Genomic DNA, 24,122 nt, shown 5'->3' with positions numbered 1-24,122 from the left:
AAATCATGACGATTTTTCAAAAAGGGAGGGGGGCGGAGCTTTTTTAGTTTGCATGTATGTTTGTGCGCACCACCTCCTATATTATTTTCAACTTTTTTTTCAGCAGTCACTAGGTTACTAATTGTTTGTGTAGAAAGCTTCCTTCTCCCCAGCCCAAAAGGGTATGTAACAGGTGTTGTGCATCAGTTTATTTAGTTTTTGCAGGATATGGCAACTATTTCTTATCATTACTATATGACCCAATGATGGTGGTGCTATGCGTCAGTAAGTTGATAGTGCAATGTAGTGGTTTTATCCATTAACTGAGAATAAATTTGAGGTGTCTAGTCAAGTTACACATATAAATGGTCTGAACTGTTGGTAAATATTTTGCTAGTTCTCATTGAACGTCATTATAACTGCAATAGACATGGATAACAAGGTGAAATAAACAATAATATTCAGAGACATTTAGTTAAAGCATTTTAATTTAGAAATGATATTTTCTCCACATTGTTTGGCCTCAGCTGGCTTTTCTGCCTCTCTACTCCCACACCCTAGACCTGGGACTCTTAATCCTATAACCTCATATACTATATACTCTACCACTAATAATTACATAGCAATAATGACAATATAATAAAAATATATTCTATCTATCAATCGATCGCAGCACACTCTCAAACTGTCATGTGACGCTACCGGAAGTGACATCACCTCTGCTTTTATTTTGAAGTCCTTACACTTAGCTCTTCCTTCGTCAGTTCCCGCGCACTCAGAGCTCCGTCGCCATTCTGCAGATTAACGGCCTGTAATTATACAAAAGAAGAGGGTCGTTTGGGAATATGTCCGTGGTTTGACACCGATGAAGGATGGCTCTGTGATTCTTCAGCTTACATGAGGTACATTCACACCCGTTTGTTTCGTTTGTTTCGATCATGGCAGCGGTTGTGCTTTACAAAAAGAGGCACAAGCGGCCTTGTTGTCTCCCTGTATGTTGTGTTTCGCTAGACAATGACTCAAATACGACCAAAAGTACTCAATTTTCGTCGTAAATTCACATCAGAACCTACTTACGATTTACCTGTTTTGTTGCAGTTCCGAAAACGTGTTTAATAACGTTAATAGGCGACGGGTTGAGGAAGAAAGAGGTTTTGAATTAGTTTCAGGACTTGTCGGAAACTGTTTGCATTAAAGCTTTAAATGCCACAATATCCTCGTTACACCAGGACTGTGTTTGTTTGTTTCACACCATGGGTTTACTCTTAGTAAATTAACCTGAGATAAGGAAAGCTGGTTTCCTTTTCAGAAAGATAGGCATCTAAAGTCGTATTTTAAGCCTCCTGCAGACTGAACGGTTTTTAAGTGCAAGCTGCACCGTCACACATGCATCTTAGTGCACTTCTACGCCATATTTTCCCACGCTTTTTATCATCTATTGCATACATGGCTCATGCATATTTACAAGTTAACAAACAGGAAGTAGTGGTCACTGCAAACAAAGCATAAGAAAAACAAAAAGACAAAGCAAAGCTAAACATTACAAACAACTCCCCCAAAACAGTATAAAAACCAAGGTATAAAAGAAAATATTTAACCATTTATAAATGTCCAGTGTTTTCTCAGCGGTTTTTCAGTCCCTGTAATGTTTGGATATAATGTTCTATTTCTATTTTGAATTCTTGTATATTGGGTTTTTTTCCAGTCCATTTATGACTATAATATTTATATTATATTATATACTATTATATACTTATAAGTATTTTTTTGTCTGTTTTTTTTTTTCTAATTAGACCCTCTTTTTCTGTCCAGATAATTTAACACTAACTCATTGATTAAATGAATGACAATACTTTCAACTGTGTTTTTCGTCAAAGACCCATTGATTGTATGAATTGCATAAAACATTTCTAGTTAAATAGTGAGGCTTTTTTCCATTCAGAATTAGATAAAGTTGAATGTATTTGTTTTGGTTTAACATTTTGGCTTCAGTTTTGAGGCAAAAGAACTTGTCTTCTAGAATATAAATCTCTCATGAGCTAAATATCACATTTGTTTTTAATTGTTGGAATGAGAGGTTGGAAATTGGATTGTTCTTTGTCTGTCTGGTGTATATTAATTCCTAAATAAGTCACTTCTTCCTTTTGCTCTCACCGCTACAGCAACATAGATGGATGACGGCATTTTTGTTCATGGATGGAGGTCGTAGCCTGCAGTTCAGTAAGTATTGTCATTGTACAGTGTCATACATCGAACTTGATGTTGTACCCAAGTTTATTTAGGTCCATGCTGCACAGTGTAGCTTGCACTAAACTTATAAGATTGCAAAAATCTCAGTCTGCTGGAGGCTTCTAAGTGTGGGTAAGTTACCATAGTAACTGTGAACCTAACCTGCTTGCAGACAGGTCAACAAACCCTAAATTTCTGTCTGTTCCCTCCCTCTGTCAGAGCCACATACACTGTTGGTTTCCTTATTGATTCAGTCTGAATTAAATAGCAGATCGATGTACTTAAATTGGCAGATTTACTGGATGTCAGGATCTCATTCCTGGCTGTTAGAGGACTACCTTAAGCTATTGCTTATATGTGTTGTTAGTTATTTCTGTGGATAGTTGTTTTGTCTTTCAGATATAACATAATCAGTGATGACTGTAGCACATTTGGTGACCTAGGCAAACTAGCACTCAAAGTGAATAATCCAGGCATTATAATTATCTGAAATGCTGCCTCGTCGGCATCTGCACTAAGTTTCATTTTCTTGAAGATGTTTCTCCTCTCATCCAAGAAGCTTCTTCAGTTCTGATCAAGGGAGTGCATGCTTTAAACCGTGTGCAGGTGTGTGCCACAGAGTCATTAAGGCCACATGTGAGTAGATGACACAAATTGGATTAGTGTGGGTCATTGGGGTTAAAAGGGTTCAGGGGCCTCATGTACAGAGAGTGTGTAAGCACACAATCATGGCGTACGATCTTTTCCACGCTCACGTTCAGAGGGATTCAGACGTATGCGTAGAAATGTGTGGTGCTCCACGCCAACTTCATGGCTGGCGTGTGCACGTTTCTACTGCTTTTGATCCGTTGACGACACTTAGAGGTGATGCAGGGAAACTTTTTAATAACGTCAAAACAATGACTCTCTCTATCAGTGAACTTTTAACACTTCCACCTGTCAGCAATTAGATGAATTGATATGAAAGCATGCAGGAAATGGTGGAGAAAATAAAGTTAAGAATAATGGCAACTTTAGCATTATTAGAAGATATTGCACTGGGCTTTCTAGCGACAGAGGCATTCCAGAGGGAGCTGGCCAACTGATCGGGACTGTGCCAGTCGACCCTGTGCCGAGCCCTCTAGCTTTATGGGACTGAATTATCCACATGTCAGCCAGGTCTATCAAATTCCCATACAGTGGAGTTAAACAGGCCGACTTTAAAGCGCAATTCACAGTGAGAGCCAGTTTTCCTAATGTAAATGGAGCCATCGGCTGCACACATTGCTATAAAAGCATCATCACAGGGTGAATATATCCACGTTAACAGGAAGCATTTTCATTTGATCAGTGTACACATCATAAGTGATGCGCAAATGCAATTCAGCGCAGGACTCATTCATTCTAACGAGGAGCATGGTTGGGAACAGGCTACAAGCTGGCACGGTGCACAAATAATTTATTTGTTTAAATATCCTAATATTAATCCCCCGATGCGCATTGAGGATGTGCACCCCCGAATTTCATCCATTACTCGTCAGGTTTCAATTTGCTTTAAAACTTTGTACTAGAATATTTAGCATTGAGATGCCCACTTACTCTCAGGTACAAAATCAATGTGTTTTTAGTAATTTCCTGGTTTCAGTTACTCTATTGTTTTGTTCCTATTTTTTCAATTGCCATGTGAGCATTGCATGCATGAGTTAACAAACACATTGTCATAACATTGGGATTTGCATCCAGGGAAAGAGGTTTTGTTGCACCTGTTTGGGTGGGACAGCTGATGTGGATTTTTTGTTTTTCAACCACGATTGGTTTGCACAGTTAATTGCAGAATTTTCATCATAAATGTGCATAACCACCTACAATTTAAACCTGATACAAGGAAAGTCTACAAAAACTGAAATGAATATATATTCAGTTTGTACACTGTACACTTACACTGTAGATTTAGGTTTCAAGTGGCTTTAATATTTTGTACTGGAATATTTAGCATTGAGATGCCCACTTAATCTCAGGTACACAATCAGCTTTTTTAAATTTTTTTTTTAGAAAGGTCATGGTTTCAATTACTGCTGTGTGAGCGTTGCATACATGAGTTAACAAACATTCAAACTTGTTTCATCCAAGGTTGCACTGAACCAGTATCGTCCCATTGCTGATTGGAGTACGTCTAACTAAGATGCAGACTCACAGTGTGATCCAGACATGTTGGAGAAACTCCTAGCTGAACTATATCATGTCTCACAAGGTATGTAGCAAAGTGGAATCCCACTCTGTGAACTGGTCTGAAATAGAGGATGGGAAATGTCAATAGGGATGACATTTTACTGTAGGATGACACGGAAGTTAGCATCGCCCTGGTTCCCTCTGTCAAAGAGACCAAAGGATTTTTTTATTGGTTTTTGGATTATGGCAGAAAATAAACTCTTTGCCAAATAAATGTTTATACATGTTTTGTTCAGTTAGCTAATCTTAACAAATAGGATTTTGAGACCTAAATGCAATCAGCAGAAGCTAAAAGCTATGACTGAACAGTTGCACAATTTGTTGCCTACGCAAGGAGGCTTTAATGCGGTATTCGGTGCAGCCCGGCATAATTACATTCTGTAGTATCTTTAGCAACTCTTTAGTTACCGCTTTTTTTAATATGCGTACAAAAGTCTGTGTTTGCGAGTGGGTATTTACTATAATATTTACTATATTTGCAGTTTGTGTTGTAGAACAAACTGGTAAAGCCTCTCACTCTTTTGTTAACCTGAGACCTTATTTCAGCCATCTAACCTAAAATCCATTTAAAATATCCATTGACTTTGAGATGAGAGGTCCCGGAAATTCAGGATTGCTAACTTATTTGCGGGTTTCAGTAAAGGAAAATGTAATAGTTAGTTTCCTCAGTTTCAGGACTAATTTTTAATAACACAGTTCTTTGAGTGGTACCCAGCAGATTTGATATTCATCAGATAAAACCTGCAGGAGCAGTCCATCAAAGAAGAAAGCATGTGATTTTCATGGCATTTCATGTTACTAGTTGGGGGCGCTATAAATAATGGTAACGGCTGTCATGTAGATGTGTTCAGGGTGACGTGAAGTTTGGTAGAGATTGGACCATGTCCCTAAGAGGTATAAACTACTCCCTGTTTACTTCCTAGGTCATGTTGAGACATGGAAATGTTTGGCCCAGCAACGCCCACACAGTGTGACAAAAACTCACAGACTGAATAACTTTTGTCTTCCCTGGCCTTTTGAGAGGATTTGTAACATTTTGAAGTCAATTCAGATGAAATCTGTGGGAGAAGATCGAAAAGTTATGACCTCTGTAAAGTGTTACATGTGCCTACCGATTTTCGTTAATGGAGGTGAAAGCAGGCATGGGGGCTGTTGCGCACAAATGGTGTAGGGGGTGTTCTAGAGCCATTTTTTAATATTTGCATCTGAACGCTTAAAATATCAAAATTTTCACCAGACATGATAAGGCTGCAAAATCTCTTGAGTTTTTGAGTATGATAAAGCCCTCAAAAGGCAATTTATTTATACAAATGATAATAAGAAAATAATATATCCTTGGATTTCAATATGGTGCTCAGGCCCTAATAAAGTGACAAACTCACATACCCTCACATTTAAGAATCTATAAGTCTGACATCTTTTTTTTTGTCTTGCAAACATTATTGATAGTTTGAGTTTTCTGTGATGAATTCTAAAGGGCAGACACACTGGTTGAAGCTTCAATCAGCACAAGCTAATACAAGCAAAAGTATAAGTATACAATCATGATTACATTTACAACAAACATGAGTACAATAAATGAGTACGGCATAAATATAGATGAGTACAACAACAAACTTAGACAACAGACTACAACAAAGACAAGTATAACAAAGACAACAAATGAAGACAAGTACAACAAAGACGAGTGCCTGGGTCAGCCCAGACAGAGACCAGACTAAATGCAGACTAACTGACACAGAACACAGAAAGCTGGCTGACACAGATCACATAGAAAGGTAGTAGTATTTATACAATGCTGTGACATCGATGATAGGTATCTGTTAAAAACATGTCAGGTACAGGAGTTCCTTGAGAAGTGTCGCATATATTTGTGTTGCTAAATTTACTGGCACTGGTCCAGCTCAGGTATCCATGGTCAAACATAACTTTAAGGCACTAAGACTTTGCCATGGACAGATAGGTGCTTCCTTGAGATAGATACATACTTCTTACAGGGGATACATAATCATAAAAATGCATACTAAGAATGACATACTTAATAACATTTGAATTGTGTATGACTAAAAGCTGACAATACTCTGAATAATTGATCCTATTTGTTTCTCCTGTACTTATTACAGAAAAGGAAGACATAGATGACCAAGAAGAACAGAAAACTACTGTGGAGGGACAACAGGGACGCCTGCAGGACAAAAAAGATGGATGCAAACAAAGTATGGCAGTGGCGCATTATGCATGTTAAGAAATATTCAAGACATCCACAACCATTCTATCACAGCAATAGAGTAGGATTGGATTTTAACATAGCATCCAGCACAAAAAAAAAATTTGACTCACAATTAGTGACAAACGCTGTCATACTTGAGGTCTGTGACTTTGCTAAAACAGTAAACAAGGGTAAAAGTCATTTTCTAACAAACATTCTAGAGAAAAATTTTGATCTTGGTTTGGAAAATGAGCAACAGCGGATTGATTTTACTGCTCGAATTCATTACAAAGTCAAAGAGCTGATCAGGAAACCTCCTGAGGATAGAAATGAAGTTTTCACTCTGTTTGACACATCTAAGCCAGAATGCAACAGCAACAATGGGCTGACCAAGGCATCTACAGAGCACAAGACTGAAAGGTTCCCAATGGAGATGGATGATACTGATGATAGTGAACAAGAAGATGAATTCATGTGTTCACAGGAACCATCCAACGGAAACATAAAGACAGAATGCCTTTTTGATGAGATGGGTGGAGCACCTGATGAAGACCGTGAGCATGAGGATGAATTAAGAGTTTCAGGATCACTGTCAACAGAAGAACTGAAGGAGGATTTTCTTACCACACAGTTCCCTTATTGTGAAGAAATTGGTCTAAACTTTGATGTGGGGTCAAAACAAAGACTAGATCCAGATTTGCTGACTAAGGGTGTGATGCTAGAATTGGAACATGTCACCAGAATACTGACTGCATCCTACAGCCCTATTGTTCTTGGTGTGTTGGAGCACAATTTTGATCTTGATCTCAAAAGTCAACAAAGAAGAAATCGAGTTTGGTTCAAGATATCACAACTGCTGAGGAGAAGAAAACGACTTTTCAACACTTTTCGAAAAATGAGACTGGACTTTGAAAATGAGCCATATTCCTTCGAGACAGCCAATACGGTAGACTCACAGTTCCACTTCAAGGAGGTGACACAAGGAAGACAACCTGATTTCAAAAATAAACAGAAAAAGAGGGCCCTGTTCACAACAGATGAAAGAGCGAACAAAAGGTGCAGAAAAGGACTTTCTCAAGACACTGAGACAAACTCACTCTCTCATCACACTGATTTATGTACCAGTCAAACAGCAGAGTGGGATTATGATGACTCCTGTCCTCTTGGAGAGTCTGATGATGACTCGGACACAGTCACAAATCAAAGCCCAAAAGATTGTTCTCTGACCTCTGATATTCTCAGACAGTCAGAATCGAGTCATCTGGGCACTGGAGCACCTTTGTTGATCCTCAATGACGTCTCATCCAGTTTACCAGCTGTAAACTCAAATGTGAACACATCTGCAAGTCAACCTGATAAAATAGGGTTTCATGGTGGTGAGGAGCAAACACAGACTCCAAGGAATGAAACATATGAATGTGACATTGAACAAGAGGAAATAGAAACAGAGAACATGTGGAAGTTGCGTGCTAACCGTGTAGAACAAATCCTCTCTGAGGTTGGTCCATTCACCTTTTGCAAAAGACTTGGCCTTGAATTCGATGTAGGATTTGGTCCAAGGCAAAACATCAGTGTTGACTTTACGTTTGAATGTGCTTTGCCTGAAATTGCTAAATTTGCCTTAGCAATGAATTCATCCCAACAGAATTTTATCATGGAGATTCTTGAGTACAACTTTGACTTGTACTTTCAGAGTGAACACCAGAGAAATGATTTCATGTGTAACATTGTGGATAAAGTAAGACAATGGAAAGATTGTCAAGATGGAGTAAAATGCTCAGAGGAGATCTTTTATTTGCCATCTTCGTTGACCACACAGGACCAAGAAGTTCAGATAGTGAGCAGCATCAAACCTGAATTCAGTGATGTATATAAAACAGAGTGTGATGTTGCTCCCACATGCCATTCTCAATCACATGCTCAATCTGAAGAACATTTATCACCAGCAACTGTGGATCCTTATCCCATCTGCAAAGAAATAGGTCTGAGGCTACATGTTAACCCACATCATCAAAACCAAAAACTGGATATCAACAAACTGACCAATGGAGCAATGACTGAAGTGATAAGGTTTTCAGAAAAATTATGTGGAACATTTGAGCAGATCTGTCTTGACATTCTCAGACACAACCTGGATCCTGATTTGCAGAGTGGAGATTCTGACCTTGCCCAAAATATTGTTGCCCGAATTCCTGCTGTAGTTGAGAGAAAGAATCTAGTAATCTTTTCACAGAACTACAGGAATATAATGGACAAAAGACGCTATTCGTCAAGGATGAAAAATCTGGATTGCCACAACAATCAAAATTTAGATGCATGTAGTGTTGGCTCTTCCCAATATGCTGTCTTAGATGCAGGCAGGTTCCCTTACATAGAAAACCAAAAGGAGCTCAGTTTATTGTTGTGGAAATTGCGGGCAAATCATATTCAGCAAATTCTCTCAGTACCGCATGGAGAAAATTGCCTGCTTTATTCTTACTCCAGATGCAAGAAATTAGGTATTGATTTCGATGTAACATCTGGTTTAAAACAAAAATTGGATTCCACATTACTGACTAATGGCATCATGGTTGAAATGTTAACTTTTGCCACCGAACTGCTATCAGCCCAAAAGTATTTCATCACAGAAATACTGGAGTTTAACTTTCATCTAAATTTCCACAATGAGCTGTACCGCAGTGCCTTTGCACACGATGTTTGTTTTAAAATTAATTCAGTCACTAGGAGAATTAAACAAAAAATCATGACGCAAAGCAAAAGGGGTTTTGAACTCCCTGACATGAGGTCCTTGAAAATAACTTTTTCTGACAGAGCTATGCGCTGCCCCAAATGCGCTCAAGAGAGAGAACATATGATTCGTGACAACAGAACTGGCCAGGGTCAAATGCATCATCCTCGCCCACAGACCATGACTAAAGAAGCCTGCAAAAGAGCACAAAGGCCTTCAGAAGATCCATCCTCTACCTTCACAGCAATAGAGGAAATGATAATGGACAGATACCCTCTATGCAAGAAAATGGGTTTGAAGCTGTGTGTGAACAAAGATAAACGGAGGGAGGCACTTGATGTACGTGAATTGACGTTTGGGATTATGTTTGAAGTGGCTAATTTTACCAACGTATTGTGTTCCACAAAAAACAAGATCATCAATACCCTCCTGAAACATAACTTCAACATTGACATGGAGAGACATAACACAGATATTTTGAAGCTGTTTGGCAGAGCAAGAGCACTTAAGGATGGTGAGATGGCCTGGTTCAGTAAAGTTTTTGTTCCACAGAGAGTTCGTTACACAAAACCCAAGCCTGCATGTAAACGGAAAGGGTCACCTGTCATGCAAATAAGGAAAAGGAGGAAAACTGTCCAAAACAGACAGCTGGCTCTGCAAATGGAGAAGGAAAGAGCCACCCTGCCAAGTTATAATAACAGTAGCAGTGTCATTGAACGAGAGGTAATGGGAACGAAATGGGACTACACTTGTCCTCTCGGAGAGTCTGATCTAGACTCAGATGGAAACACGGACTCAGAAAACTTTGGCAATCAGGATCACTTACATAACACAAAAAGGTTTTCTCTGAGTTCTGATATTCGTCGACAGTCAAAATCGAACTGTCTGGATATTGGGGCATGTGTCGTGATCCTCAGAGACATCAGACCCAGTTTACCAGTCATGAACTCAAATGTGAACACATCTGCAAGTCAAAAAGGGCTCTGTGGTGAAGAGCAAACACAGACTCCTAGAAATGAACCAAATGAATATGACACTGAACAAAAGGGCACAAGAATAGAGAACATCATGTGGAAGTTGCGTGCTAACCGTGTTAAACAAATTCTCTCTGAGGTCGGTCCATTCACTTTTTCCGAAAGAGACAGCCTTGAATACAATGTTGGATTTGGCCCAAAGCAAAACATCAGTGTTGACTCTTTGCGTAGTTCTACTCTGCTGGAAGTTGCTAAATTTGCCCTAGCAATGAATGCATCTCAACAGAATTTCATCATGGAGATACTTGAGTACAACTTTGACTTTAGCGGGTTGAGTGAACACCAGAAGAATCTTTTTACATGTAAAATTATGGATTCAGTAAGAAAACTGAAAGATTGTGAAGATGCAGTCAAATTCTCAAAGGTGATCTTTGGTTTGCCATCTTTATTGACTGCAAAGGACCAGAAAGTTCAGAGTGTGGACAGTGTCAGTCCTGAAATTGACAGCATGTCACGACCAGAGGACAATGATCTTGCCACATGCCATCCTGACTCACATGCGGAAACTGAAGAACCAGCCATTATGGATCCATATCCCTTCTGCAAGGAAATAGGTCTGAAGCTCCATGTTAACCAACGTAAACAAAACAGAAAACTTGATATCAACAAACTGACCAAGGGTGCAATGACTGAAATGACAAATTTTGCAGAAGAGTTGTGTGGAACATTTGAACAGATCTGTCTTGACATCATCAGACACAACTTAGATCTTGATATGCAGAGTGAAGATTGTGACCTTGCTCAAAATTTGATTGACCAAATTCCGTTTTTAATGCAGCGAAAGAATATATCAATCTGTGTAAAAAGCTTTAATAAAATAAAGAACTATCGAGAAGTAAAACCAACAAGTGGTAGAACCAAACGGGATCGCCAAGACATCCAGAATTTCCATGCGTGTAGTGTTGGTTCTTCCCAGGCTTCAGTCAAAGACCTGAATGTCAGCAGCTTCCCTGAAAACCAAAAGGAGCTCAATTTATTGCTGTGGAAATTGCGGGCCAATCATATTCAGGAACTCCTCTCAATACCTCATGTAGAACATTGCCCGCTTTATTCTTACTCCAGATGCAAGAAATTGGGAATTGATTTCAATGTAGCATCTGGCGTAAGACAAAAACTGGATCCCAAATTACTGACCAATGGCATCATGGTTGAAATTTGCATGTTTGTCACAGAACTTTTATCAGCTCAAAGGTTTTTCATAACAGAGATTCTGGAGTTCAACTTTAATTTAGATTTCCATAATGAGCTGTATCGCAGTATATTTACACAGCAAACCTGGGCTAAAGTGTATCAAATGCTTGAGCAAAAAGACTGCCAAAAACGAAGGAAAAGGGTTTTTGAGCTCCCTGACATGAATTCCATACAAAAAGCTGCTCTTGAGAAAGCTACAGTTTGCCCAAAATGCTACCAAGAGAGAGAACAAAGGCTTTGTCAGGATGAAACTGGACCTGATCACACTCATCATCCTCATCCTCATACCATGACTACTGGAAACTGCCAAACACAAAAGCCTGCAAAAGATCAGTTCTCTACCTTTGCAGCAATAGAGGAAATGATAATGGACAGGTACCCTCTTTGCAAGAAAATGGGTTTGACCCTGTGTGTGAACAAAGACAAACCTAAAGAGAAGCTGAACTTGAATTACTTGACATATGAGACTATGATGGAAGTGGTTAAATTTGTCAAAGAATTGTGTTCAACAAAAAGCAAGATCATCAATGGAGTCCTTGAACACAACTTTGATGTTAGCATGCAGGGGCAAATCATTGATTTGACACAGCTGTTCGGCAGAGCAAATGCACAGAAAGTGGGTAGACATGCCTGGTTCAGTGAGCCTTTTGTTGCTAAGTTGGTTTCTCGCAGAAAACCTCCACTTGTAAGTAAACGGGGTATGAAATCAAATCGGATTGAATCAACCTCGGCTGATATAGCACCTTGCTTACAACCATGCAGCCCAAAGAGCCTCACAGAGCAAGACATGGCATCTGTGATATCTGCAGTGCAGATATATGAAAGGAAGGAAACTATTAAGAAAAGAAAGCTGGCACTTCAAACAAAGGCGGAAAGTGCCACACTGCTAAGTCATACTACAAGTGTTGTAAAAGTAAAGAGAAATCGTCAGAGTAAAGTACAGGTAAATAGTTATCCTATCTGCACAGAGATAGGTTTAGATCTAGATGTGACATCAAAATCAGGCAAGAAAGAGAAACTGGACTTGAAACTATTGACAAGAGCTGTAGTATGTGAGATACATAAATTTGCTGTCAAGCAAAAAGGTTGCAGATTGCTACGCACTTTGTTTGACATTCTTGACTATAACTTTGATCTTAGCTCACAATATTACAGGCGCTGGGAATTTTCCAGAGCAACTTCATCCAAAGTCCGAGCCATGGTCAGGCAACAGAAAAAAAATATCGGCAAACCAGACAAGGTCTTTCAGTTGCCATTTGTGTTTCCTACTGAGGAGATACAAAAAAAGAAGCCTGTAAAGTGTTCCCGGGAAAAACCAAGAAAGAGGAGAGTGAAAAGCCATTCTGACGACAGTCCTCATCATTCTTCTTATAGGTTACAATATGACGAGGAAAATTGGTCCTATGAAGAGGACCCAAATATCCCAAGAGATCCTTGGGGGATGGAGCCGATGTGTGGAAGTCCAGTGAGGGAAGGATATGATGTTCCTCTTCCGGAAAACATACAGATTCAAGAGGAGGAGTATGATCCACATTTTGTTGATCTGAAACAAGAACCGGACACAGAGGAAAAATATCATCCACACTGCGATGATGTCAAAACAGAGTCAACCACTGAAGATGCCGCACACGTAGATCCAGCTGTACCTACAGGACCTTTTGTACATTCCACAGTGACATTATGGCCAAACTGTGATAAAATGCAACCAGAAATAGCAAATCAGTATTATGTTCTGACTGAACCACAGGGATCTGCTGTAGATCCAAACACTGCGACTAACATAAAAACTGAAAGGGACACTGACGGTGTTGATAATTTATTCCCAGTTGAATCAGAAGGATCCCATGAATACTTCACGGTAACTACAGATCAGAGCAAAGAGGGTAAATGGATCAAAGAAGAGCAAGAACATGAACCAGGTGACTTGCACTGTGAGTTCACAGAAGATGAAGTGGGCATCTAACAGGGATTAGATTCTTATAGGGTTTTAAATTACAGATCATATAAGAAGAAGATATATGTTACTCTCAAAACAATCTATTTGTTGCGCTCATGGTGAGGAGAAAAAATAGTTTACTGCTGCAGAAATGTATGCTTTAAAAAAGGTCATTGTAAAACTCTTATTGAAAAAAATGGAAGCCCAAAAATGTGGATAGAGGAAAATCTTTTGATACGGAGGTCTGTCAATGTTATGCTTGGATGTTTTGTTCTGAAAAGGACAAGATGTAAATACTTTTCAATATATTTTCAGAATTTCTTTTTTTTCTTGTTACTATTCATTTAAGACATTCTGGGTTCCCACAAAGATGAATACATCTGACTAAACTATTTCAATGCAAAGGGCTGTCAATATTATGCTTTGATACATTGTTCATTAACAGTTTATATGCCATAGCTTTAAATTCTTGAAACTTATTTGTAGTGTTCATTTTTCCTCTGATGTCAGTTTTTGGACAATTTAACATTTGAATAATTTGCTTTTTTTTGTTTGTTACTTTGTGGATAGCAAATGTTTCAAAGCAACAGGTTGACAACAGGTTGATTTATGATAGATTCATGGTTAACAATGTTCTGCTTTGATGCTTTGTTCAAAAACTATGTGCCATAGTGTGGATTTTTTAAAGCAGTTTTTAGTTGTGTTTTTTTCCTGTGGTCTCTTTGAACAATTAAACTTTTTAAGATTGTTTTCTTACTTTGTGGTTCGCAGATTATTGTACCAGTCTTAAATAACTCTGTTGTTACTTAAGACAGTCTTGTTTTTAGATAAACTTGATCTCTTCTATTTTTTTGTTTTTGTTTTATAGATTTGTTTTTCCACTTAAATGTTTATGAGTGCCTTTTTAGATCTCATACTATTGGTTTCTTTCATGTTTTAGCTCACAAAGACAATGAAATGGTTTGTAAATAACAGAAACTGTGGCCATTTCTTGAAGCTGTGATGTAAATTTGTAAAGATGAGTGTGCCTTTACTTAATGCATTTTTTTCATACACTGCATAATACAGATATACGCTATAAATGAAAATGAGCTTGATCTGTATGGACTTGTCTATTGCCTGTTGCTGATTTGTTACATTTTATATAAAATTTTAAAAGCGTCTCATCCTCTGCTGTGTGATCTTTTTACAAATACTATGACCTTGTACCAAATAGGACAAGCTTGTTTTTTATTATTTGCTCAGTGTACTGCAGATAAATCTCGCTCATATTTTATAGTCGCCCATTGCTATTTTTAGAGTATTAAACACCGACACCGTCACTCACTCAACAATGTCTATCTATCGATCCATCGATCGTGGAACAATCTCAACTTTGACATGATCACGTGACGCTACCGGAAGTGAGGCCGCCTCTGTTTTTATTTTGAGTCGCACAGAGTTGCGTCGCAGATTCCGGGCCTGTATTTATACCAAAAGAGGTCTTCCGTGATTTCACAACGATGAAGGATGTCTCTGTGGTTGTTCAGCTTACATGAGGTACATTCACACCCGCTTTTTCGTCCAGTTTCGATCATGGCAGCGGTTGTGCTTTACAAAAAAAAGGAACAAGGCCTTTCTGTCTCCCTTGATGTTGTGTTTCGTTAAGCAGTGGCTCAAACACGACCCAAGTGCTCAATTTTCGTCGTAAATTCACATCAGAACCTACTTATGATTTACCTGTTTTGTTGCAGTTCCGAAAACGTGTTTAATAACGTTAATAGGCGACGGGTTGAGGAAGAAAGAGGTTTTGAATTAGCTTCAGGACTTGTCGGAAACGGTTTGCATTAAAGCTTTAAATGCCACAATATCCTCGTTACACCAGGACTGTGTTTGTTTGTTTCACACCATGGGTTTACTCTTAGTAAATTAACCTGAGATAAGGGAAGCTGGTTTCCTTTTCAGAAAGATAGGTATCTAAAGTCGTATTTTAAGCCTCCTGCAGACTGAACGGTTTTTAAGTGCAAGCTGCACCGTCACACATGCATCTTAGTGCACTTCTACGCCATATTTTCCCACGCTTTTTATCATCTATTGCATACATGGCTCATGCATATTTACAAGTTAACAAACAGGAAGTAGTGGTCACTGCAAACAAAGCATAAGAAAAACAAAAGACAAAACAAAGCTTAACATTACAAACAACTCCCCCAAAACAGTATAAAAACCAAGGTATAAAAGAAAATATTTAACCATTTATAAATGTCCAGTGTTTTCTCAGCTTTTCTGTATTTCAGTCCCTGTAATGTTTGGATATAATGTTCTATTTCTATTTTGAATTCTTGTATATTGTTTTTTTTCCCAGTCCATTTACATTTATGACTATAATATTTATATTATATTATATACTATTATATACTTATTATAAGTAATTTTTTGTCTGTTTTTTTTCTAATTAGACCCTCAGACTCGTAAGTGTGTTAAAGAAATGTTCTTTTTCTGTCCAGATAATTTAACACTAACTCATTGATTAAATAATTGTCAATACTTTCAACTGTGTTTTTCGTCAAAGACCCATTGATTGCATAAATTGCATAAAACATTTCTAGTTAAATAGTGAGGCTTTTTTCCATTCAGAATTAGATAAAGTTGAATGTATTTGTTTTGGTTTAACATTTTGGCTTCAGTTTTGAGGCAAAAGAACTTGTCTTCTAGAATATAAATCTCTCATGAGCTAAATATCACATTTGTTTTTAATTGTTGGAATGAGAGGTTGGAAATTGGATTGTTCTTTGTCTGTCTGGTGTATATTAATTCCTAAATAAGTCACTTCTTCCTTTTGCTCTCACCGCTACAGCAACATAGATGGATGACGGCATTTTTGTTCATGGATGGAGGTCGTAGCCTGCAGTTCAGTAAGTATTGTCATTGTACAGTGTCATACATCAAATCTGATGTACCCAAGTTTATTTAGGTCCATGCTGCACAGTGTAGCTTGCACTAAACTTATAAAATTGCAAAAATCTCAGTCTGCTGGAGGCTTCTAAGTGTGGGTAAGTTACCATAGTAACTGTGAACCTAACCTGCTTGCAGACAGGTCAACAAACCCTAAATTTCTGTCTGTCCCCTCCCTCTGTCAGAGCCACATACACTGTTGGTTTCCTTATTGATTCAGTCTGAATTAAATAGCAGATCGATGTACTTAAATTGGCAGATTTACTGGATGTCAGAATCTCATTCCTGGCTGTTAGAGGACTACCTTAAGCTATTGCTTACATGTGTTGTCAGTTATTCCTGTTTCTCACTTCTTTTTCTCACTCGTGAGCGTTGCATACATGAGTTAACAAACATTCAAACTTTTTTCATCCAAGGTTGCGCTGAACCAGAATCGTCCTGTTGCCGATTGGAGTACGTCTAATTAGGATACAGACTCACAGTGTGAGCCACATGCTGGATGAACTCCTAGCTGAACTAAATCATGTCTCACAAGGTATGTAGCAAAGTGGAATCACACTATGTGAACTGGTCTGAAACAGAGTGGCCCAGGGATGATATTTTACTGTAGGATGACACAGATACTATAATATGCTCTATTATAGTAAATATACTGTAATATACTATATTATAGTAAATATACCTTATAGCCTCTCGCTCTTGTGTAACCAAAGACCTTATTTCAGCCATCTTACCTAAAATCCATTCAAAAAACCCATTGACTTTGAGATGAGAGGAACTGGAAACTCAGGATTGCTAACTTATTTGCAGGTTTCAGGAAAGGAAAATATAATAGTTAGTTCCCTTAAGGAGGACTCATTTCTTCGGTGCTCTGTCACAGTCAAGTCTTTCTTTTAGTCTAACAAATATTACATATGTTATACATTTAAATTGTGTATGACTAAAATCGGAGTGTGACTAATTTGTCTTTTTTGTTTCTCCTGTACTAATACAGCAAAGGAAGACATAGATGACCAACGGGAAACCACTGTAGAGGGACGCCTGCAGGACAAAAAAGATGGATGCAAACAAAGTATGGCAGTGGCGCATAACGCATGTTAAGAAATATTCAAGGCGTCCACAACCATTCTATCACAGCAACAGAATTGGATTGGACTTTAATGTAGCATCCAGCACAAAGAAAAAAATAGACATACAATTAGTGACAAACGCTGTCATACTTGAGGTCTGTGACTTTGCTAAAACAGTAAACAAGGGTAAAAGTCGTTTTCTAACAAACATTCTAGAGAAAAATTTTGATCTTGGCTTGGAAAATGAGCAACAGTGGATTGATTTTACTGCTCGAATTCATTACAAAGTCAGAGAGCTGATCAGGAAACCTCCTGAGGATAGAAGTGAAGTTTTCGCTCTGTTTGACACATCTAAGCCAGAATGTAACAGCAACAATGGACTGACCAAGGCATCTACAGAGCGCAAGACTGAAAGGTTCCCAATGGAGATGGATGATACTGATGATAGTGAACAAGAAGATGAATTCATGTGTTCACAGGAACCATCCAATGGAAACATAAAGACAGAATGCCTTTTTGATGAGATGGGTGGAGCACCTGATGAAGACCGTGAGCATGAGGATGAATTAAGAGTTTCAGGATCACTGTCAACAGAAGAACTGAAGGAGGATTTTCTTACCACTCAGTTCCCTTATTGTGAAGAAATTGGTCTAAACTTTGACGTGGTGTCAAAACAAAGACTAGATCCAGATTTGCTGACTAAGGGTGTGATGCTAGAATTGGAACATGTCACCAGAATACTGACCGCATCCTACAGCCCTATTGTTCTTGGTGTGTTGGAGCACAATTTTGATCTTGATCTCAAAAGTCAACGAAGAAGAAATCGAGTTTGGTTCAAGATATCACAACTGCTGAGGAGAAGAAAACAACTTTTCAACACTTTTCGAAAAATGAGACTGGACTTTGAAAATGAGCCATATTCCTTCCAGACAGCCAATACGGTAGACTCACAGTTTCACTTCAAGGAGGTGACACAAGGAAGACAGCCTGATTTCAAAAATAAACAGAAAAAGAGGGCCCTGTTCACAACAGATGAAAGAGTGAACAAAAGGTGCAGAAAAGGACTTTCTCAAGACAGAGAGACAAACTCACTCTCTCATCACACTGATTTATGTACCAGTCAAACAGCAGAGTGGGATTATGATGACTCTTGTCCTCTTGGAGACGCTGATGATGACTCGGACACAGTCACAAATCAAAGCCCAAAAGATTGTTCTCTGACCTCTGATATTCTCAGACAGTCAGAATCGAGTCATCTGGGCACTGGAGCACCTTTGTTGATCCTCAATGACATCTCATCCAGTTTAGAAGAAGAAATAGGAACAGGGGCCAACATCTGGAAGTGGCGTGCTCGCCGTGTAGAACAAATCCTCTCTGAGGTTGGTCCATTCACCTTTTCCGAAAGAGTCGGCCTTGAATTCAATGTAGGATTTGGTCCAAGGCAACACATCAATGTTGACTCTACATTGGAATGTGCTCTGCCTGAAATTGCTAAATTTGCCCTAGCAATGAATTCATCCCAACAGAATTTTATCATGGAGATTCTTGAGTACAACTTTGACTTGTACTTTCAGAGTGAACACCAGAGAAATGATTTCATGTGTAACATTATGGATACAGTTAGACAATTGAAAGATTGTCAAGATGGAGTAAAATGCTCAGAGGAGATCTTTGATTTGCCATCTTCATTGACCACACAGGACCAAGACGTTCAGATAGTGAGCAGCGTCAAACTTGAATTCAGTGATGTATATAAAACAGAGGAGTGTGATGTTGCTCCCGCTCCTCAATCTGAAGAACATTTATCACCAGCAACTGTGGATCCTTATCCCATCTGCAAAGAAATAGGTCTGAGGCTACATGTTAACCCACATCATCAAAACAAAAAACTGAATATCAATAAACTGACCAATGGATCAATGACTGAAGTGATGAACTTTGCAGAAAAATTGTGTGGAACATTTGAGCAGATCTGTCTTGACATTCTCAGACACAACCTGGATCCTGATTTGCAGAGTGGAGATTCTGACCTTGCCCAAAATATTGTTGCCCGAATTCCTGCTGTAGTTGAGAGAAAGAATCTGTCAATCTTTTTACAGAGCTACAGGAATATAATGGCCAAAAGACAGGATCCGTCAAGGAAGGATGTTGTCTTAGATGTAGGCAGTTTCCCTGAAATTGAAAACCAAAAGGAGCTCAGTTTATTGTTGTGGAAATTGCGGGCAAATCATATTCAGCAAATTCTCTCAGTACCGCATGGAGAAAATTGCCTGCTTTATTCTTACTCTAGATGCAAGAAATTAGGCATTGATTTCAGTGTAACATCTGGTGTAAAACAAAAATTGGATTCCAAATTATTGACTAATGGCATCATGGTTGAAATTTCCACTTTTGCCACCGAACTACTATCAGCCCAAAAGTATTTCATCACAGAAATACTGGAGTTTAACTTTCATCTAAATCTCCACAGCGAGCTGTATCACAGTGCCTTTGCTCACAAAGTTTGTTCTAAAATGAATTCAATGATAAGAACAGTTAAACAAAAAATCACAACGCAAAGCAAAAGGGTTTTTGAACTCCCTGACATGAGGTCCTTGAAAATAACTTTTTCTGACAGAGCTATGCGCTGCCCCAAATGCGCTCAAGAGAGAGAACATATGATTCGTGACAACAGAACTGGCCAGGGTCAAATGCATCATCATCGTCCACATACCGTCACCAGAAAGGCCCACAAAAAAGCACAAAAGCCATCAAAAGATCCATCCTCTACCTTCACAGCAATAGAGGAAATGATAATGGACAGATACCCTCTTTGCAAGAAAATGGGTTTGAAGCTGTGTGTGAACAAAGACCAACCTAAAGATGCACTTGACATACGTGGCTTGACGTTTGGGATTATGCTTGAAATGGCTCACTTTACCAAAGTATTGTGTTCCACAAAAAACAAGATCATCAATACCATCCTGAAACACAACTTTAACATTGACATGGAGAGAGAAAAAATAAATATTTTGAAGCTGTTTGGCAGAGCAAGAGCACTTGAGGATAGTGAGATGGCCTGGTTCAGTGAAGTGTTTGTTCCACAGCCAGTTCCTCGCAGAAAACCCAAGCCTGCTAATAACTGTAAAGGGTCACCTGCCATGCAGATAAGGACAAGGAAGAAAACACTCCAAAACAGACAGCTGGCACTGAAAATAGAAAAGGAAAGAGCTGCCCTACCAAGCTATAATAACAGTAACATTGTGATTGAACAAGAGGAAATGGGAACAAAATGGGACGACACTTGTCTTCTTGGAGAGACTGATACAGACTCTGACGAAAACACAGATTCAGAAAACTTTGTCTATCAGGATCACTTACAGAACACAAAAAGGTTTTCTCTGAGTTCTGATATTCTTAGACAGTTAAAATCAAATTGTCTGGATATAAGGGGATGTTTCGTGGTCCTCAGAGACATCAGATCTAATTTACCAGCCAAAAACTCAAATGTAAACACATCTGCAAGTCAGCCTAAACAAAAAGGGCTCTGTGGTGAAGAGCAAACACAGACTCCAAGAAATGAACCAAATGAATATGACACTGAACAAAAGGGCACAGGAACAGAGAACAACATGTGGAAGTTGCGTGCTAACCGTGTTAAACAAATCCTCTCTGAGGTCGGTCCATTCACCTATTCCGAAAAAGTGGGTCTTGAATTCAGTATTGGATTTGGCCCAAAGCAAAACGTTATTGTTGACTCTTTGCATAGTTCTGCTCTGCTGGAAGTTGCTAAATTTGCCCTAGCAATGAATGCATCTCAACAGAATTTCATCATGGAGATACTTGAGTACAACTTTGACTTTAGCGGGTTGAGTGAACACCAGAAGAATCTTTTTACATGTGAAATTATGGATTCAGTAAGAAAACTGAAAGATTGTGAAGATGCAGTCAAATTCTCAAAGGTGATCTTTGGTTTGCCATCTTTATTGACTGCAAAGGACCAGAAAGTTCAGAGTGTGGACAGTGTCAGTCCTGAAATTGACAGCATGTCACTACCAGAGGACAATGATCTTGCCACATGCCATCCTGACTCACATGCGGAAACTGAAGAACCAGCCATTATGGATCCATATCCCTTCTGCAAGGAAATAGGTCTGAAGCTCCATGTTAACCAACATAAACAAAACAAAAAACTTGATATCAACAAACTGACCAAGGGTGCAATGACTGAAATGACAAATTTTGCAGAAGAGTTGTGTGGAACATTTGAACAGATCTGTCTTGACATCATCAGACACAACTTAGATCTTGATATGCAAAGTGAAGATTGTGACCTTGCTCAAAATTTGATTGACCAAATTCCTGTTGTAATGGAGCGAAAGAATATTTCAACCTGTGTAAAAGTCTTTAAGAAGATAAAGAACAATAGAAAAGTAAAACCAACAAATGGTAGAACCAAACGGGATCGCCAAGACATCCAGAATTTCCATGTGTGTAGTGTTGGTTCTTCCCAGGCTTCAGTCAAAGACCTGAATGTCAGCAGCTCCCCTGAAAACCAAAAGGAGCTCAATTTATTGCTGTGGAAATTGCGGGCCAATCATATTCAGGAACTCCTCTCAATACCTCATGTAGAACATTGCCCGCTTTATTCTTACTCCAGATGCAAGAAATTGGGAATTGATTTCAATGTAGCATCTGGCGTAAGACAAAAACTGGATCCCAAATTACTGACCAATGGCATCATGGTTGAAATTTGCATGTTTGTCACAGAACTTCTATCAGCTCAAAGGTTTTTCATAACAGAGATTCTGGAGTTCAACTTTAATTTAAATTTTCATAATGAGCTGTATCGCAGTATATTTGCACAGCAAACTTGGAGTAAAATGCATCCAATGCTTGGGCAAAAAGGATACATAAAACGGAGAAAAAAGCTTTTTAAAGTCCCTGACGTGAATTCTATACAAAAAGCTGCTCTTGAGAAAGCCACATGTTGCAAAAAATGCTATCAAGAGAGAGAACAAAGGCTTTGTCAGGATGAAACTGGACCTGATCACACTCATCATCCTCGTCCTCATACCATGAGTACTGGAAACTGCCAAACACAAAAGCCTGCAAAAGATCAGTTCTCTACCTTTGCAGCAATAGAGGAAATGATAATGGACAGGTACCCTCTTTGCAAGAAAATGGGTTTGACCCTGTGTGTGAACAAAGACCAACCAAAACAGAAGCTGAACTTGAATTACTTGACAGATGGGGCTATGATGGAAGTGGCTACATTTGCCAAAGAACTGTGTTCAACTAAAAGCAAGATCATCCATGCAGTCCTTGAACACAACTTCGATGTTAGCATGCGGGGGGAAAACATAGATATGACACAGCTGTTCAGCAGAGCAATGGCACAGAAAGAGGGTACAAATGCCTGGTTCAGTGAGCCTTTTGATGCTAAGTCGTGTTCTTTCAGAAAACCTCCACTTGTAAGTAAACGGGGTATGAAATCAAATCAGATTAAATCAGCCTCAGTTGATATAGCACCTTGCATACAACCATGCAGCCCAAAGAGCCTCACAGAGCAAGACATGGCATCTGTGATATCTGCAGTGCAGATATATGAAAGGAAGGAAACTATTAAGAAAAGAAAGCTGGCACTTCAATCAAAGGCGGAAAGTGCCACACTGCTAAGTCATACTACAAGTGTTGTAAAAGTAAAGAGAAATCGTCAGAGTAAAGTACAGGTAAATAGTTATCCTATCTGCACAGAGATAGGTTTAGATCTAGATGTGACATCAAAATCAGGCAAGAAAGAGAAACTGGACTTGAAACTATTGACAAGAGCTGTAGTATGTGAGATACATAAATTTGCTGTCAGGCAAAAAGGATGCCATTTGCCACGCACCTTGTTTGACATTCTTGACTATAACTTTGATCTTAGCTCACAATATTACAGGCGCTGGGAATTTTCCATAGCTGCTTCATCCAAAGTCCGAACCATGGCCAAGCAGCAGAAAAAAAAAATAGACAAACCAAACAAGATCTTTCATTTGCCATTTGTGTTTCCTCCGAAGGAAGTGCAAAATAAGAAACTTGCAAAGTGTTCACAGGGAAAACCAAAAAGGGGTAGAGTGAAAAGCCATTCTGACGACAGTCCTCATCATTCTTCTTATAGGTTACAATATGACGAGGAAAATTGGTCCTATGAAGAGGACCCAAATATCCCAAGAGATCCTTGGGGGATGGAGCCGGTGTGTGGAAGTCCAGTGAGGGGAGGATATGATGTTCCTCTTCCGGAAAACATACAGATTAAAGAGGAGGAGTATGATCCATATTTTGTCGATCTGAAACAAGAACCGGACACAGAGGAAAAATATCATCCACACTGCGATGATGTCAAAACAGAGTCAACCACTGAAGATGCCGCACACGTAGATCCAGCTGTACCTACAGGACCTTTTGCATATCCCTCAATAATATTATGGCCAAACTGTGAAATAACACAACCAGAAATAGCAAATCAGTATCTCCAGTATTACGTCCTGGCTGAACCACGGGGATCTGCTGTCGATCCGAACACTACGGCTAACGTAAAAACCGAAAGGGACACAGACAGTGTTGATAATTTATTCCCAGT

At 38.9% G+C, this 24,122-nt stretch overlaps 2 protein-coding genes across 2 annotated transcripts; both read left to right on the top strand.

The window, feature by feature from the left end:
• The first annotated feature begins 722 nt into the window (after positions 1-722).
• On the top strand, positions 723-14,675 carry LOC121955217 (uncharacterized). The gene is made up of 4 exons (XM_088089730.1): positions 723-881; positions 2,142-2,199; positions 4,318-4,438; positions 6,540-14,675. Exon 4 carries the CDS (start codon positions 6,555-6,557, stop codon positions 13,539-13,541), a length of 6,987 nt encoding a protein of 2,328 aa, XP_087945856.1. The 5' UTR covers positions 723-881; positions 2,142-2,199; positions 4,318-4,438; positions 6,540-6,554; the 3' UTR covers positions 13,542-14,675.
• Positions 14,676-17,528: 2,853 nt separating this feature from the next.
• LOC148186824 (uncharacterized) lies at positions 17,529-23,783 on the top strand. Its single transcript, XM_088089733.1, has 2 exons — positions 17,529-18,897; positions 23,661-23,783. Exons 1-2 carry the CDS (start codon positions 17,941-17,943, stop codon positions 23,670-23,672), a joined length of 969 nt encoding a protein of 322 aa, XP_087945859.1. The 5' UTR covers positions 17,529-17,940; the 3' UTR covers positions 23,673-23,783.
• Positions 23,784-24,122: the final 339 nt, after the last annotated feature.

This window comes from Plectropomus leopardus, chromosome 16 (assembly GCF_026936395.1).
Source record: "Plectropomus leopardus strain MGB_pleo_1.0 chromosome 16, ASM2693639v1, whole genome shotgun sequence".
NCBI classification, from domain to species: domain Eukaryota; kingdom Metazoa; phylum Chordata; class Actinopteri; order Perciformes; family Serranidae; genus Plectropomus; species Plectropomus leopardus.
This window is presented reverse-complemented; position numbering and strand designations above follow the sequence as displayed.

Bases quoted from the DNA above. Each gene is read 5' to 3' on its own strand.
- LOC121955217 (XM_088089730.1), top strand. From the start codon at position 6,555: ATGACCAAGAAGAACAGAAAACTACTGTGGAGGGACAACAGGGACGCC.
- LOC148186824 (XM_088089733.1), top strand. From the start codon at position 17,941: ATGGAGATGGATGATACTGATGATAGTGAACAAGAAGATGAATTCATG.